Source organism: Erythranthe guttata, chromosome 7, assembly GCF_056151865.1.
Source record: "Erythranthe guttata isolate IM_541 chromosome 7, IM_541, whole genome shotgun sequence".
In the NCBI taxonomy this organism is placed as follows: Eukaryota; Viridiplantae; Streptophyta; class Magnoliopsida; order Lamiales; family Phrymaceae; genus Erythranthe; species Erythranthe guttata.
The window spans coordinates 15,167,026-15,182,509 of NC_142539.1; the positions used below are offsets into that span (position 1 = coordinate 15,167,026).

The following is a 15,484-nucleotide window of genomic DNA, read 5'->3' on the forward strand; positions in this document are numbered from 1 at the left end:
AAACATTTAAGTAAATTGTGCCAATGGCTTCAGCAGCAACTCTTGCTCCATTCCCCATCCTTAGGTAGGTCTCACCCGCTCTAAGTCTTCGACTTCTTGTCATTAGCTGCAAATCATTGCACAAATGTGAGCCACAGCCCGTATCCAATACCCAAGAAGAAGAGTTGACAGACAAATTTACGTCAATGAAATACGTACCCTTTTCAGAACCTTTCTGCTTCAGGTAAGCCTTGCAGTTGCGGCGCCAATGTCCTTTCTTTCCACAGTGATGGCAAGCATCATCAACTTGTTTGCTAACCTTTGCTTTGGGGCCCCCACTACCTTCACCCACTTCGAACTTGCTGTTAGGGAAAATAACTCTTTCCTTTCTCTTCTTTTGGAAAGAACTCTTCTTTCCAGAAGTAGCAGCAACGAGAACAGACTTCTCTTTCTTAATTGTGGACTCGAAGCTGACCAACATGTTCATTAACTCATCCAAGGGAGGATCTAGTTTGTTCATGTTGAAGTTCACTATGAACGATTCATAGGAACTAGGAAGAGACAACAGGATCAAATCCAACGAGAGCTCGGCCGGGAGGGTGACATCGAGATTCACTAGCTTTTCAAGGAGAGTGATCATTTTGAGACAGTGTTCGTGGACCGAAGTCCCTTCGCGCAGTCTCGCCGTGATCAACTCCTTTGTAGCAGCGTACCTCGATGCCCTAATATTCTCACTATACATGCTATCGAGATGAGCCTTTATATCGAAAGCATGCAAGTGAGACTCATATTTCCTCGCAAGCGCGGGCTCCATGGCGGCTATCATATAGCACCTAGCATGAGTGTCATCTTTCTTCCAAAATTCATAAGTTTCCTTTTCAGCATCAGTCGCTGTGGCAGGTATAGTGGCGGGAAGCCTCTCGTTCAAAACATAGAGACGCCCCTCAACAGTTAGCACAAGGTTAAGACTACGCAACCAATCTAGGTAATTAGGGCCATTGAGTTTATTGTCGAGGATTGACATTATGGGATTCTTAGACATAATTATCTGAGACATATAGAGAAGAGGATTATTAGAGATTCGCGTTAAATGATTGTTACAATTAAATGTTTGGACTTATGTTATTTAATTGTTCTCCCACTAATTTTATCGAGTTCCACTTCCCTCTAGTAGACAAACGAGAAAACTGATTTTTCTTAATGGGCTTTAGGTCCAATAGACAAATATAACCCGTAGTTAATCTAGCCCGATTATATTTGCCCAAAGGTAGATCACAATCAATCATATCCACAATATGACCCTAAATTAATTTTCCCCACACTTGATAATGACCTAAGTTAATCTCGCGAATATCAAAATCGTCGTGTGTCAAGTCTAACCTACCAATCAAAGATGCTCATAGAACTTGATTATGCCAAACTAATGCAGTCCCTAGTTAATCTAGCCGACCACGTTAATTCAACATAATCCTTTTCTACGGCTACCTTCATCACTATGTCAATTGAATTACAGCTTACTCTACCATAGCACTCCCCGCTAACACGGCTTACTGCACTATAGTAAAGGGCTACACATAATCCAACCGTTGGCAGAAGGAAAGAAATAACTCAACAGATTGGGTTTTTCTTTATAGCTTGAAATGATTCTTAATTAAATTAAGAATGAGGGATTTTTATTAAAATGTTTTATCTCATCAGAAGGTTTTGGATTGGTCTATGTGATTCCTACATCTATGTTCTCTAAAGGTATATGGAAGCGCATATTGTCCTAAGAGGAACATACGACCTAATTTCATAATTAATTACATTAATTAATTATCGAGTTTTCAAAATAATTATAGAACCTCAACTAGCATAAATCATTCAAATAATGTTGAGGTACTACTAATTAAGTTGAATTTATAATCAATATTATATATGTGTTCTATTAATTGAAATCAATTTAACAATTTAAATTAATTAATTAATCTAACACCTATTTACTAAAATAGATGATTGTCGATCCAATTATCTAATTGGGATTAATTGAAAATAATTTTCCAAAAATTAAAATCAATTTGTTTTAAGTTTAATTTTAGAAATCTGAATTTTTTTTTTTTTTTTTTTTTTTATTTTCAGTGGACCGGTTCGGCCCAACCAGTCTGACCGGTTCGGACCGAAGCGGTCCGGTTCTGCCCGGTCCAGCTGACCCAAATCAGTGGGCCGGGTCAGTCGGACCGAGAACCGGTCTGACCGACCCGAATCCACTTGGATTCGGTCAACTAAATCGCACACAACCATCGAACCGGCCGGTTCGACCGGTTCGATCCGAACAAAAAAAAAACCGACATTTTTAAAACAATTTCAGATCCGATTTTCCAATTTTAAACAATTTTAAAGCTGGAAAAAATTCTAAACAATATTTCAAAAATATTTTAAACTTACGAAAACTCCCAATTACATAATACGACAATCACTACTTTAATAAATCGAACATGCATAAAATCATATCATATAAATACGAACGCAATTAATTGCGCAACGAGCTCTGATACCACTGTTGGGTTTCGGGCACGCATACGCAGCGGAAAACAAAAATTTTATGCGATTTAAACGACTTTAAAACACACAAGTACATGCCCGACAAATTAAATCAATTAATCGCGTACCTTTGCGCTTCCAGCGAAATCAAAGACAACATACATGCTAATAAATTCAATCGAATTTAAATCAACTAACATGCTCGCGTTTAAACCAAATAACATGCTTACAATGATTTAATCGATTACACATAATCACATAAAATCATACGAAACAAACATGAAATAATAGTTTAAACATAATCGAATCGAAACTAGGGTTTCGCGTGTTTACCTCTTGAAGCGTGAGGTAGGAGCGTTTAGCACGTCGTGATTGCTACGGAAACCAATCCGTACAATCGGGGCAGCAATGGAGTGCAGCGGCAGCAGCGGCGGATTGACCACGGCGGCGCGTGAGCTTCACGCGCGGACTTCCGGGGCGGCGCGTGGGGCAGCGTGCGGCTTCGGCTCGTGCGTTGCTCCTCGATTCTTCGATCTACAGTCTTCCTCCTCTCGGATTTCACCTCGTATACTTCGATCTACTAAAACGTGGCACTAGACACGAAGTAGTTAGAATAAAACGGAAGAAAAAGAGAAGGAACAATAATACCGAACCAATCGGCCAATGAATGGCCGATTCCGGTGGAGCTCCGGCGACGGCGGCGCGGTGGCCGAGGAGAGAGGGGGCCGAGAGAGAGAGAGGTTGAGCGGCTAGGGTTAGGGTTTGTTGTGTCTATGTGCAAGGCCTATAAATCATGTATTTATAGTCCCTTGCATAAAACCCTAGCGGGCTTAAGTTGGACTGGGCCCAACAGCTTAAGCTCGTTAGTTCCTTTACTTGCTCGTCTCTCTCAATTCAATGACCGAAAAATTCCAACGATTGCATTTTCGGAATCATTATAACTTCCTCGTCATTACGAGTGCCATCTCTTATTTTCCAACTTTCCAAAAGTGGAAACCCTAGTTCAGTGGACTTTCTAAATTTGGAAACTTCCCGATTTAGAAAGTTCACTAACACGTTCGCCTATTCTTTTCCTTTTCTTATTCTCATTCATAATTCCAAATTACGAATGTTGGACTCAATCGTATTGACTTCCAATTATGCAAAGATAAACTATTTTATCTCTGACCGTTTATTCAAAGATCTCATGTGCACGAGCAGTGTGACCCTCGATGGTTCAGGTGTAAGCTAGCCGTGGGCCCACAACCCTTTGTGGTCAAAACTCGTCCCCTTCGAGTTACGATTAAGATGAAGCTCGTTTCACCTTAATCACCCAACGAATCAAGATTGGCGTCTAGCAACTACGCGTCATGATTCCCTAGATACAAATGAAGTGCCTGCAAGAACCTTCAGATATAGTTAACGTACAGTACGGTCCCTTCGATGCATATGTCCCGATCGAACTAGAGGCATTGGTTCATCGAGACCTCTTTATATGTTCGATGACGGTGCGATCGTTCTAAGTGTTGTAATCGTCACGTGCATGACTTAGAGAATCGAATTCTCTAATCATCACTTAGTCAGCTCTGGCCAGAGACTTAGAATGATTACAAACTTTCAGAACACACAGGACATCCAAGACTATTCTAGCGATCGAATCCCCGACTACAATGCACAGACCTCCCACTAGATTTCGGACTGCACGAACACTGGCCCTTGGGATGGTCCTCGGTGGAACTCAGGGACAGGTCACGATACAGCTGGTCCTCTAGTGAAGTCACGGTGATGTCTAGGTCATAAGGACTAATGGTGTACAACTATACCATAGATATCTCTACTCGATTATTGGGAACCACTTAGAGATTTCTAGGGTGAGGGAGTTCAGTGAACTCGTCAACTTACGAGCACCCACTTATGCATGCCGATATCACAATACCGTTTACTGATGAGATGCAGTACACATGCACTAAGTGCTAGTCTTAATGGGAAAGGCCGATATCCTCATTAGTGGCGTAACCCTTCGACTAGGAACACGTTTAACAGTTATAATACTTAAGTAAATATCTCACGATCCTAACGATCAATTACTAGTACTTGTAATAACTGTAAGGACTATATCTATGCTTGTGACAAAGGGACAAAGATATAGAATGCCAATGTGTTTTATCATTAATACGAATAACGGTTCGTTTATTACAATAATAAATACGAAAGACCACAGCCACATGTTGGCTTGTTGGTCACCTACTCTAACAAGGTGAAACCTGTTTTGGATGTTGGCTCTGGTTACCAACTGATACGAACCCCGTAGAACTTGTTACGAGACCCTAATACCCTACGCGGAAGCAAGATCGAAACATCCAAAAACAAAGATTCAAAGGGGTGAAACCGCGACCCGTTGCCTATAAAAAGGCAAGAACCCGATATGTTCGAAGAGTTCTTAAAGAACCAAAGAGAATATTCTCAATTAAATCATCAAAATTCGTCCTATAAAATAAGCCAAATTGGCAACCTATTTATAAGGTCTAAAAAGACTCCTTTTTTTCACAAGGAAAATGACTCCTACCTATACTATAATAAGGAAACTTGTAAATAAGCAAATCCTAACCATAAAAGACTCTAAAATAATAAAAACATAATAAATACTAAATTAAAAACGTGCATAAATAAATTAAATAACTTGATCTTCAAGTCGACTTCTCGATCACCCTTCTTAACTCGCGACATTGGGCTGTGCACGTGCATGCAATTAAAGCTCAATTTCGACACTGTTCCACTTCGAATATCTCTTTTCTCAAAACATGAATGTTGTAGATCTTTCAGTTAGCTTTCCGAATCATTTTGAATTAGCTCAATTGGACTTCGGATGCGAGAGTTATAACTCGAATGGTAAACTCTGCCAGAATAGGCGAGAATCTCGGATGCATGGAATTCGACTTGTCCAACGACTTCTTCTCTTTCTTTTCTTCCAATTCCAAACCACGGACTCTTCAAAGGCCTGATCCAAGCTTTTATTCTTCAATCCCATAACGAACGGCTCCATTAATCTCACTCGCTTTCTCTTCTTCCAATTCTTTGTCTTGGAGCTTGTGCGGATCGTATCAGCCAATATCGTTATTTGTGCAGATAATTTTTTTTTCGGAGTCTTGATCTTCAACTTTGGCACAGTGGCATCATTGTTCATTCATCTATATTTCCCCTCTTTATTTTTTTTTCACTTTGTTTTTTTTTTTTTGCAGTTTATTTCACTGGATTTTAGCTTTTAATGCAGGAAATACCTAATGATATGATTACTCCATAGTCCACATTGATAGGTAGGAATATGGGGCCTCCATCTTCAAGTCTGAATTTATGGCCTTACGTTTTATCTTAGCTTTGTTTCGATGAAATTTATTTATGGCACGAGCTGTCATGTCTGTATAAGATCGATGTTTGATTTTATTTTAAGTATAGATTACTATATTGCTATTATCGAAACATATAATAAGATCATTTCTGAATAATGGATCATTTGTTGAATTCAAAGACATATGGACCATTTCTAATATAAAATTCCAAAGGGCTGTTATATCGAATAAACAAAATCTCAAGGCTCAAATTTTGGAGGAGCTTAAAGAAATGGATCCTGCACAAGAAATATATATGTAACTGAAAAGTGGTTTGGAGTATCATTTCCCACCTTAGGTTGAAGAAGAAAATAAAGGGAGAATAAATTAATTCAGCATCATCCATTTTATAATTTTGTAAATGATTTGTACTTTTTAGTGCCATTATGACTGTTGATCAATCAAATGATAAACCAGTGTCACTAAACTCAGCATAATAATCAATTGTTAATCGTTGATTTGCTGCAGACAACGAGATGAAAGGTACATTTAGTGAAAAAAAGAAACTATCATTTAGTGGGAGTTACGTTTCATCTGCGAATTGATCCAAATTTAAATAAATTTTGAATATTGGCAGCAAGGAGATTTAGCCATATTTAGGCCAACACCGATTAATATCTATCTTTAAGCTGGATCATTAGTAACTAAATTACAAATTAATTAACCATATTTCGGGTCCGTAAACTTACAACAGAAAACTAAAAATGGAAATATGACAAAATTGTGAAAGGGTCCTTTAAGACATGTTCGTTTTTGGAGACAGTAATATTTTTGCTTGTAATAAACGTAAACATCAGAAAGTTACCATATCTATCCTTTTTTTACTTCAATCACAAGCAATCCTGTACAATGTTTTAGAACTTACTACAACTTGATCTTTGTCCTTTTACCTTGACAAGTTTTATGTGAAAAGACTAGTTTGACACCTAAACATTTCAGAATTAACACCTGTGGCTGCATGATAACAAGAAAATCTGGATTTTTGTAGGTATCATCGTCATTATAAGATAAATTTCCATAATTTAGAGCTTGTCTTCATATGAAGTCCACAATTATCAGCTTGTAATAATATATAAGGACCCGTTTAATATATTGTCTTCATCTGCTTTTATTGAACAGTTGAAGATGGCCAGCACTTCAAAAGAGTCAAATTTTATAATTCCTTTTAATGTATAAAAGTCCTTGAATTGGAGAACATCATGATACTTCTACAGTACAAGTAAACATTTTATTAATTATTGATTATTGTCTGGTGAGTAATCCATCCCTAGTGGTTAGATTGTCCAAATTGATTTTAATTTGTTATAATAAAATAAATAAAATCAAGCCATTATAATTTATAACCTATAGGCTCCTGAAGCAGATTACTTAGCTAATAAATTCATTTTTGGGGATCAGAATGATATGTTTGGACTAAAAAGACATGCCCATATGCAGAAAATGATGTTAATTGTGTCATAAATTAACACTTCCATTACTTTTAAACGGTTGACAAACATTGTGATTCAATCATTTACACCTGACAAAGTAAATATTCTGCAATCAAGAAACATAGAAATGATTCAATGAATACTATAGTTGTCCTAAAACAAATGAGAAATCTTTTCATCACAATCCTAAGTTCAACAAGACTCTAATTATACATCAAACACTCCCAATATCATTGCTGTCAATCTTGAACTTGGGACGGTATCCTTGGATCACAGCCTGTTACTTTAGCCAAATTCGTTTGCTGAGTGACCAATTTTTCGTCCAACATTCCGCCTAACAAACTGCAAACTCCATTTACATGACCACCATTAGCAATAAATGCATCAACCAGAATCTCATAGCTTTTTCTGATTTAGTTTCATGGATATTTGTTTCATTTCAGTCACAACCTCTGTCGCCCTATGCCCCTATCAATCTCTCCCCCCTCAAAAAGTGCTCGTAAAATCGTACAATAGGTACACAAGTCGGGTGAACCGTGAACACCCCAGCTCTTTCATAGCACCCATCATTTTTATTCCGTCATCAACCTTCTTTTGCACACACAAACCCTTAATATACACATTGTAGGTGTATCAGAAGCCAAACCTAGTACAAGCAATTCATCAAACACCTTGTCAGCACACGTAAATTCACTGTTTCAAACCAAGCCATCAAGAACCAAATTGTAACACGTTATGTCAGGCTTAAGTCTACTCATTTTCATCTGTTTCAACAATCTCAAAGCCTCCTTACCATTCCCCCTTCCAACCAAAAACCTAATTAAATTAAAGAAATCATTCTTTCTTGGTTCAAACCCTAACATTTTCAAATCTCCCCAAAATCCCATAATTTTATCACAGTCATAATTCAACTGCCTGCACATTATTGCAAGCATCAAAGAACAATTCTTTTGATCTACATCAAAGCCTTCATCCACCATATGGCTTAACAGCTCAAAAGCACTACTAACACTCCCAATTTTGCAGAGGGTTTTAATCAAAATGCTGAAACTAGATTCTTCAATCCTAATATTAATCATCCGGGTCTTAATCAATATCCCAGGAATCATTTCGATACCTCTTTCATTCCGACAAAGAATCGAAAGTAAAGCGTTCAATGTTTCAACATACGGGTCGCATCTGTAACTCGGTGTCCGAAAAAAGAGATCCACAGCATCATGAAACATACCGTAAAAGTTGATCAAACCGATAAAAACGCATTCGGGTGTTTGAAAGTTTTCGACTTTTTCAATGTGGTCGAGAATTTGTCGGATTTGTTCGATGGTAGCTTTTGAATCAGGATTTTGAAGAGGAGATGGTACGATTGAGGGGTGGGTTCGATTTCGTAGGCGGCGCATGAGTTGATTAGGTCGGAGAGAAGAGTGGTTTTGGATTTTGACTCCGGTGTCTTTTCTGATACCAAAAAAAAGAGTGAAAACATGAACTAGTTAATTTTGTGAATTTGAGATACATTAAATATGATGTCGTTGTGTACTTTTTTTTTCTTTTCTGCAGCCTTACCCTCCTCTTTGTGATGTTAGAGGAAGCTATGTATCTCAATTCGGAAGTGATTTCGAGAGGTGATGACTACTGATCAAGATTCCTAATTTGAATTTCATGTATTCTACTTCTTCCCTCTTTCTTTATTACTACAACTCCACTTGCTTATTTTCGTCTTTTCCCCTTGGATTCTTAACAAAGCATGTCATATCTTTCGGGCTTGTTCGGTTACCGCTATAAGGTTCTCTTGACTAAATAGTAAGGGCTAATAGCATGTTCGGTTGGCAAGATTCACATTTTTTCGAACTCGCTACTAAAATCAAAGTTCGCTATTATATGCTACTATTTCATTTATTAGTAGCACGACTCCCCCTGAGATTAATTTAATTGGGGGTTACCAATAAAGAAAAATACAATTGTATCCTTAAAATTATATTTTAACTTAGTGGTTTTATATTAATAATAATATAATTATGTATTAGCAATACGTAATTATTAAAATTTATATTATTAATTATATATTAATAATAATATAATTATGTATTAGCAATATCGTGCAAACCAAGTTAAGCCAATCTAGAATACTACGGAAGTTTCTTTTATTGCAAATATAATTAACTTATTATTATTATTATAGAGTTATACTTAGACTAGGAGTTGTAGTTAGATTGTGACTAGACCTATATATTTTATTATAAATAGGGTACGCCTCTATGGTGGTGGAATAAACTACAAATCAAATTTATTATATTGTAGACGATTATGGATGGTTGTTCTATTGGCCAAACATCCCATAAACCGTCACCGGCCCCCGATTATGATTAATCTATCGGTGCGGCTTGTGCCGGTTTATGGGACGTTATGATCAATAAAAAGAACAACGAAATTTGATACTATGGGGTAATATTCGATATGTATTCCACCGGCGAGATTTATTGGATTCCTCAAGGTTTGTTATTTTTATTTTTATTTTTTATATCATGTTATTGGAATTGTTTATTGATGTATGTATGTATGTATGTATAGGGATTTTTTTTATGTTATAAATCATGTCAACTGTTTCAAAGCGTCTAGTAGTAGTTGATGGTTTTTCGAACATGATATTTTTTATTTTTTTTGGATTCCTCAAGGTTTGTGATTTCTTTGTTGTTCTTGAAAATCCCGAAATTTTTCTTCAATTGTCTCTAAGCATCGATGTTTGAAATAAGGATTTTTCAATTTTTGCAATATTCAATATTTGCCATGTAATCTTTTGTTATTCTTTAATCAGGTATCTTGTTAAAGAAGATTTCTCGTTTAACATCCATAACAAAATAATCATGTTTTAATTAGTAGTAGTTGATGGAATTATCGTTTTTTGAAGTCATTAGCTACATAATTAAGGGTAGATTGATTGGAAGTGAACTAGTAATCTTAATAGGAGAGGATAGTACAATCTTTCATCACGCCCTTTTTATTAAATATTAATGATTAAATTAAGGCTGCGGCTATATGCAAGACTAAAACCACTTGTGCAAGACCAAATTAAATTTTTTAATGTATAAATACTATAATACCCTTACTTATTAAAAAAATAAAAAATTGAAAATGTGCAAGACCAAAAATTCAAAAACACAAAAAACCCTATCACAAGACCACAAAACCACAAGACCAACTTTCATCTTCTCCATCTTCCAAAAACCACAAGACCTTTCTCCTTCCTCCTCCATAAACCCACAAAACCTAAACATTCAAAATCATCAAAATTCAACAAATCTTACAAAGATGGAAAGTATGGAGTCAGAAGACATCAAAATAGAAGATTCTACGGTGGAAGAACCCAAGCAGGTATGCATTTATGGGTTTTTTAGCTAAAATATCGTTTTTCCAAAAAAAATCCCGCGCAAACGAATTCAACATCTACAGGTCGAATTTTATGGGTAAAAATCGACATCTAGATGTCGATTTTGAGGTATCCAATTCGACATTTGGACATGTCGAATTTTTGCTATAAATTCGACATGTCAATGTCGATTTCTGCTTAACAAATTCGACGCGTAAGTGTCGATTTGTAGCGTAATTTTTCGACACCTTGGTGTCGATTTTTACCAGTTTCAAATTTAATTTGTTTTTCCTCTTTTTTTGTAAGGTTGAACAAAATGAGGAATTAGCAATTGACTACTCTAGTGAATTCATCAACCAAGACACATTTGCAACAAGGGATGAATTGCTGAAATGGGTGAGAGAAGTGGGTAGACGTCTCGGAATGGTCTTTACAATCATGTCATCAAATCCTGGACTCAATAGACGTAGAACACCTTATATGGTGCTTGTGTGTGAGCGTGCGGGTGAGTATCGTGGCACTAAGGTACCTGGTAAATTTGAAACGGCAAAACGAAAAAGAAGTACGAGGTCAAAAAAATGTAATTGCCTTTTTAAATTAAAAGGCACTAAATTGGGCATGGATGATGACAATGTTGGATGGAAGCTCGAAGTTGTTTTTGGCGTTCATAATCACCCATGTTTTCCAAATTTGGAGGGCCACGCATATGCGGCAAGATTAACAAGTGAAGAGATGAAAATTGTAGAAGAAATGTCAAATGCGTTGGTGCAACCAAAGGCAATACTTACAACATTGAAGAAGAGGGATGAGACAAATGTAGCTGAAATGAAGACAATTTACAATGCTCGTCATAGGCTTCAAGCGATAGAGAAAGCCGGTAGATCTCAAATGCAACTTTTGATGACGAAATTGTACGAACATAATTACCTTGAAGATCATAGATCGAACGAAGATGGTGAAGTCACTGATTTGTTTTGGAGCAACCCTACTTGCTTGGCCTTAGGGCGTAGCTTTCCCTACGTGTTACTTATGGATTGCACGTACAAAACTAACCGATACGGATTCCCATTACTGGAGATGGTGGGCGTTACTTCTACAAACAAAACATTCTCCATTGCCTTTGCATACTTGCAATGTGAGAAGGCAGACAACTACGAATGGGCATTGAGGACCTTGGTGGAGAAGATGGGAGGGAGTCATAGTCCTAATTGTATCGTCACTGACACAGATTTGGCTTTGATGAAAGCTATAGCTCTTGTGTATCCAACCAGTCATCATTTGCTATGTAGGTGGCATGTTAGCAAGAATATTCTTGCTAAATGTAAAAAAATGTTCAAAAAGGAGAAAGAAAAATGGAAGCGGTTTGAGACAAGTTGGGCAAATCTTGTTGAGCAAGAATCGGAGGAGTTGTTTTATGTGGAATGGGATTTAATGAAACGAAACTTCGTTGATTTTCCGAAGGCTCTATCTTACGTAGCTGACTCGTGGTTGGACCCGTACAAACAGAGGATTGTATCGGCATGGACAGACAAATGTATGCACCTCGGAACATACACTTCTAACAGGTAATATTTTTATTATGACTTGACATACACGTTTTTATTATATAATAAATCATAATATATTTATACATCATGTAATATATGATAGGGTGGAAGGTGCACATTCAAAGATTAAGAAAAATATGATGAATTCATTGGGGAACTTCGTTACTTTGTTCAACCATATTGACAACGTCTTGATGTTGCAACAAATTAAAATCAAGGCTTCCTTTGAGATTAGCAGAAATACATACCAACACGGCTTCAAGATAGGGCTTTACAGTGAACTTTTAGGTTTTGTGTCGATGCACGCCCTTGAGTTGATCAAAATTGAGGTGGACAAATCACGTGAGTTGTCCGCTCAAGTTGAAGTGCCTTGCAGTTGCAATCTCCAAACAACTCGCGGATTACCTTGTGCACATGACATCCACGAGATTAATATGAAGTGCATTCCCATTCCACTTCAATGCATCGACAAACATTGGAAACACTTAAGTATGGAGCCACGTGAAGGTGCAAACGAAGAAGAGTATGTGGATGATACTGATGATTTAGCATCATTTCATAAAGTATTTTTGACGAAGAATTCAACAGAAAGACGTCAAATGCTTCGTCAGATGCGAGAAGTTTATAGCCCCGGAACAACTTCTCTCAAGGAACCAAAAGAAAAGATTATTACTAGAGGTCGTCCGGGAAAGAAAGTCGTCCGGGATAAATCAACTCGCCGATCAAAATCCGAATTTGAATATACTGATGACTTGAATTATGGTTCTTCTCCACAGGTAAATTTTTGTAAGACTAATTGCGCTTACAATTTGATTGATATTATGTTAACTTGGTTGGCATCACGATCAAACTATAGGTTTTGACTCCAACACCAGGCACTGCGAAGTCTACAACAAAAAAGACAACAAAAAAGTCAGCTAAACCCTCCGTCACGAGAAAGGTACGGACAACATTTGTGATTTCATCAAAAAATATGCAACAGCTAAATTTCGACATTAAGGTGTCGAATATATGTCAATAAATTCGACACCTTAATGTCGAAATTTAGTATATTGGTACTAATTACTAACAGTTAAATTTCGACACTAAGGTGTCGAGATAATGCATATAAAATCGACACCTTAGTGTCAAAATTTAACTATTTGTAATTATTCGTAATATACTAAATTTCGACATTACGGTGTCGAATTATGGTATATGATTTCGACACCTTAATGTCGAAATTTAGTATATTTGGACTAATTGCAAATAGTTAAATTTCGACACTAAGGTGTCGATTTTGTGTGCATAAACTCGACACCTCAGTGTCGAAATTTAACTGTTTCATATTTTTTTTAACTTTCTATTTTCCAATTACTTTTTATTTCAATATTCATTTTTTTTATAGCAAAAGGCGAATGCGAAGACGCAATTTATTGTCCAAATTCATCCAATGTTTCAAGAATATGTACAAGACATCAAGAACGTCGCATCAGATGGTCATTGTGGATTTCGGGCGGTTGCATCTATGGTAGGATTGGGCGAAGAAAATTGGGCACAAGTAAGACGTGACATGCTCACAGAACTGAAAAGGAATAATGACATTTACATGAAGATTTACAAAGTAAGGGCCACCATAGAGGAGTTGGTAGCTATATTGGACTGTTGGGTTTCACCTGCCGATCGACAATATTGGATGACATTACCTTATATGGGTCATATAATTGCCTCCGCTTACAACATTGTGCTCCAGTACTTCTCAAAATATCAATGCCTTACATTTCTTCCACTTTCGGGCGATCCCGTTCCTGTTGAGATGCGGCAAGAGCATGGCCTAGCATTCGTGAACAACAACCATTTTGTACATGTCGTCTTGAAGAACAATTGCCCTATGCCTCCTATCGCAGATCATTGGACACGGTACCACGAGCCCAAGGCAGATGGTTGGAAGACATCCGATACCGATGATAGGATTGCAACTTTTAGAGGTTTAGTTGGTTCGAACGTAGCATTGCAAGAAACCATAACTCTAGATTAGTTATATCTAGACAATGTTTATTTGTAGAAATCCATAAAAAATTCCATAAAAATGCACAAAAATCAACAATCCTCAAAAATTCACCAAAATCCAACGAAATCAACATAATTATGATCGAACATAAATCATATATTTTTCTTCTTCGATTTATACGTCTTAAGAACTGGTGGTGGGACTGAAACAACTGAGAGTGTTGCGTCAGCTGGTGGCGGTGGTGGTGGTGGTGGGACTGCATCGGGAGTCAATAGAGCTTCTATCTCCTTAAGTGTAGACACTACGTACTCGTGGTCATAATTATGATCCTCCACGCGAGTTAAGGCAGACCGCACAACATCTAGAACCTGAGAATCTTGTGCACATGGTCGTGGTTGTAGTCGTGGTCTTGCTCGTGCCCGTGTAGTTGGGGCAATCGTGTGTAGTCGAAGTATGGACCGTCGCCTATACCAATCCATGTACTCATCTACAGTGTCTAGCTCACCGCGAACTACTGGAACTGACCTCGCGTCCGGTGAAAGTACATGATCCGCCCATCTTTCTGATAATCTTGTAAGGAACTGCTCAAAACCTGAGTTTGATGGGCCGCGTCTTGCGACAGATAATTTTTGTATATCCTTACACATATACGGTTTATCGGGAATATACTGTCGCCGGCCAAATTGCCTCAAAACCCTGTCTGGATGGTAAGGCTCCAAGTACTCCATATACCCGAGCATCCCATTAAACCACGTCGAATCGGGCATGGGAAATTGATCACGATACATCAAGTACGGCTCCCATATAATCTACGATAAGACAATAAATACTTACGTCATTACGTCATAATAATAATAATAATAATAATAATAATAATAATAATAATAATAATAATAATAATAATAATAATAATAATAATAATAATAATAATAATAATAATAATAATAATAATAATAATAATAATAATAATAATAATAATAATAATAATAATAATAATAATAATAATAATAATAATAATAATAATAATAATAATAATAATAATAATAATAATAATAATAATAATAATAATATGAATAATAATAATAATAATAATAATAATAATAATAATAATAATATTATTATTATAATTATTATTATTATACTTACGTCATTTGATGTCAGGTTGTCTAAACTTTCACGCAACTCATGTGCTCGATCTACACTTTTATCACATTTAGTTGGATATATCCATCGTGAAGCCAAACCCCACTCGACCGATCCTGACTTCATAGTCGGCATAAAAATTGGAAAAT

General features: G+C 36.7%; 1 protein-coding gene and 1 pseudogene across 1 annotated transcript; one reads left to right on the forward strand and one right to left on the reverse strand.

Annotated features, from left to right (window-relative positions):
* Positions 1-7,132: 7,132 nt before the first annotated feature.
* Positions 7,133-8,947, reverse strand: LOC148769807 (pentatricopeptide repeat-containing protein At2g38420, mitochondrial-like; annotated as a pseudogene).
* A 2,326-nt stretch (positions 8,948-11,273) lies between these two features.
* On the forward strand, positions 11,274-14,219 carry LOC148769808 (protein FAR-RED ELONGATED HYPOCOTYL 3-like). Its single transcript, XM_088820370.1, has 3 exons — positions 11,274-12,220; positions 12,306-12,978; positions 13,590-14,219. Exons 1-3 carry the CDS (start codon positions 11,274-11,276, stop codon positions 14,217-14,219), a joined length of 2,250 nt encoding a protein of 749 aa, XP_088676496.1.
* Positions 14,220-15,484: the final 1,265 nt, after the last annotated feature.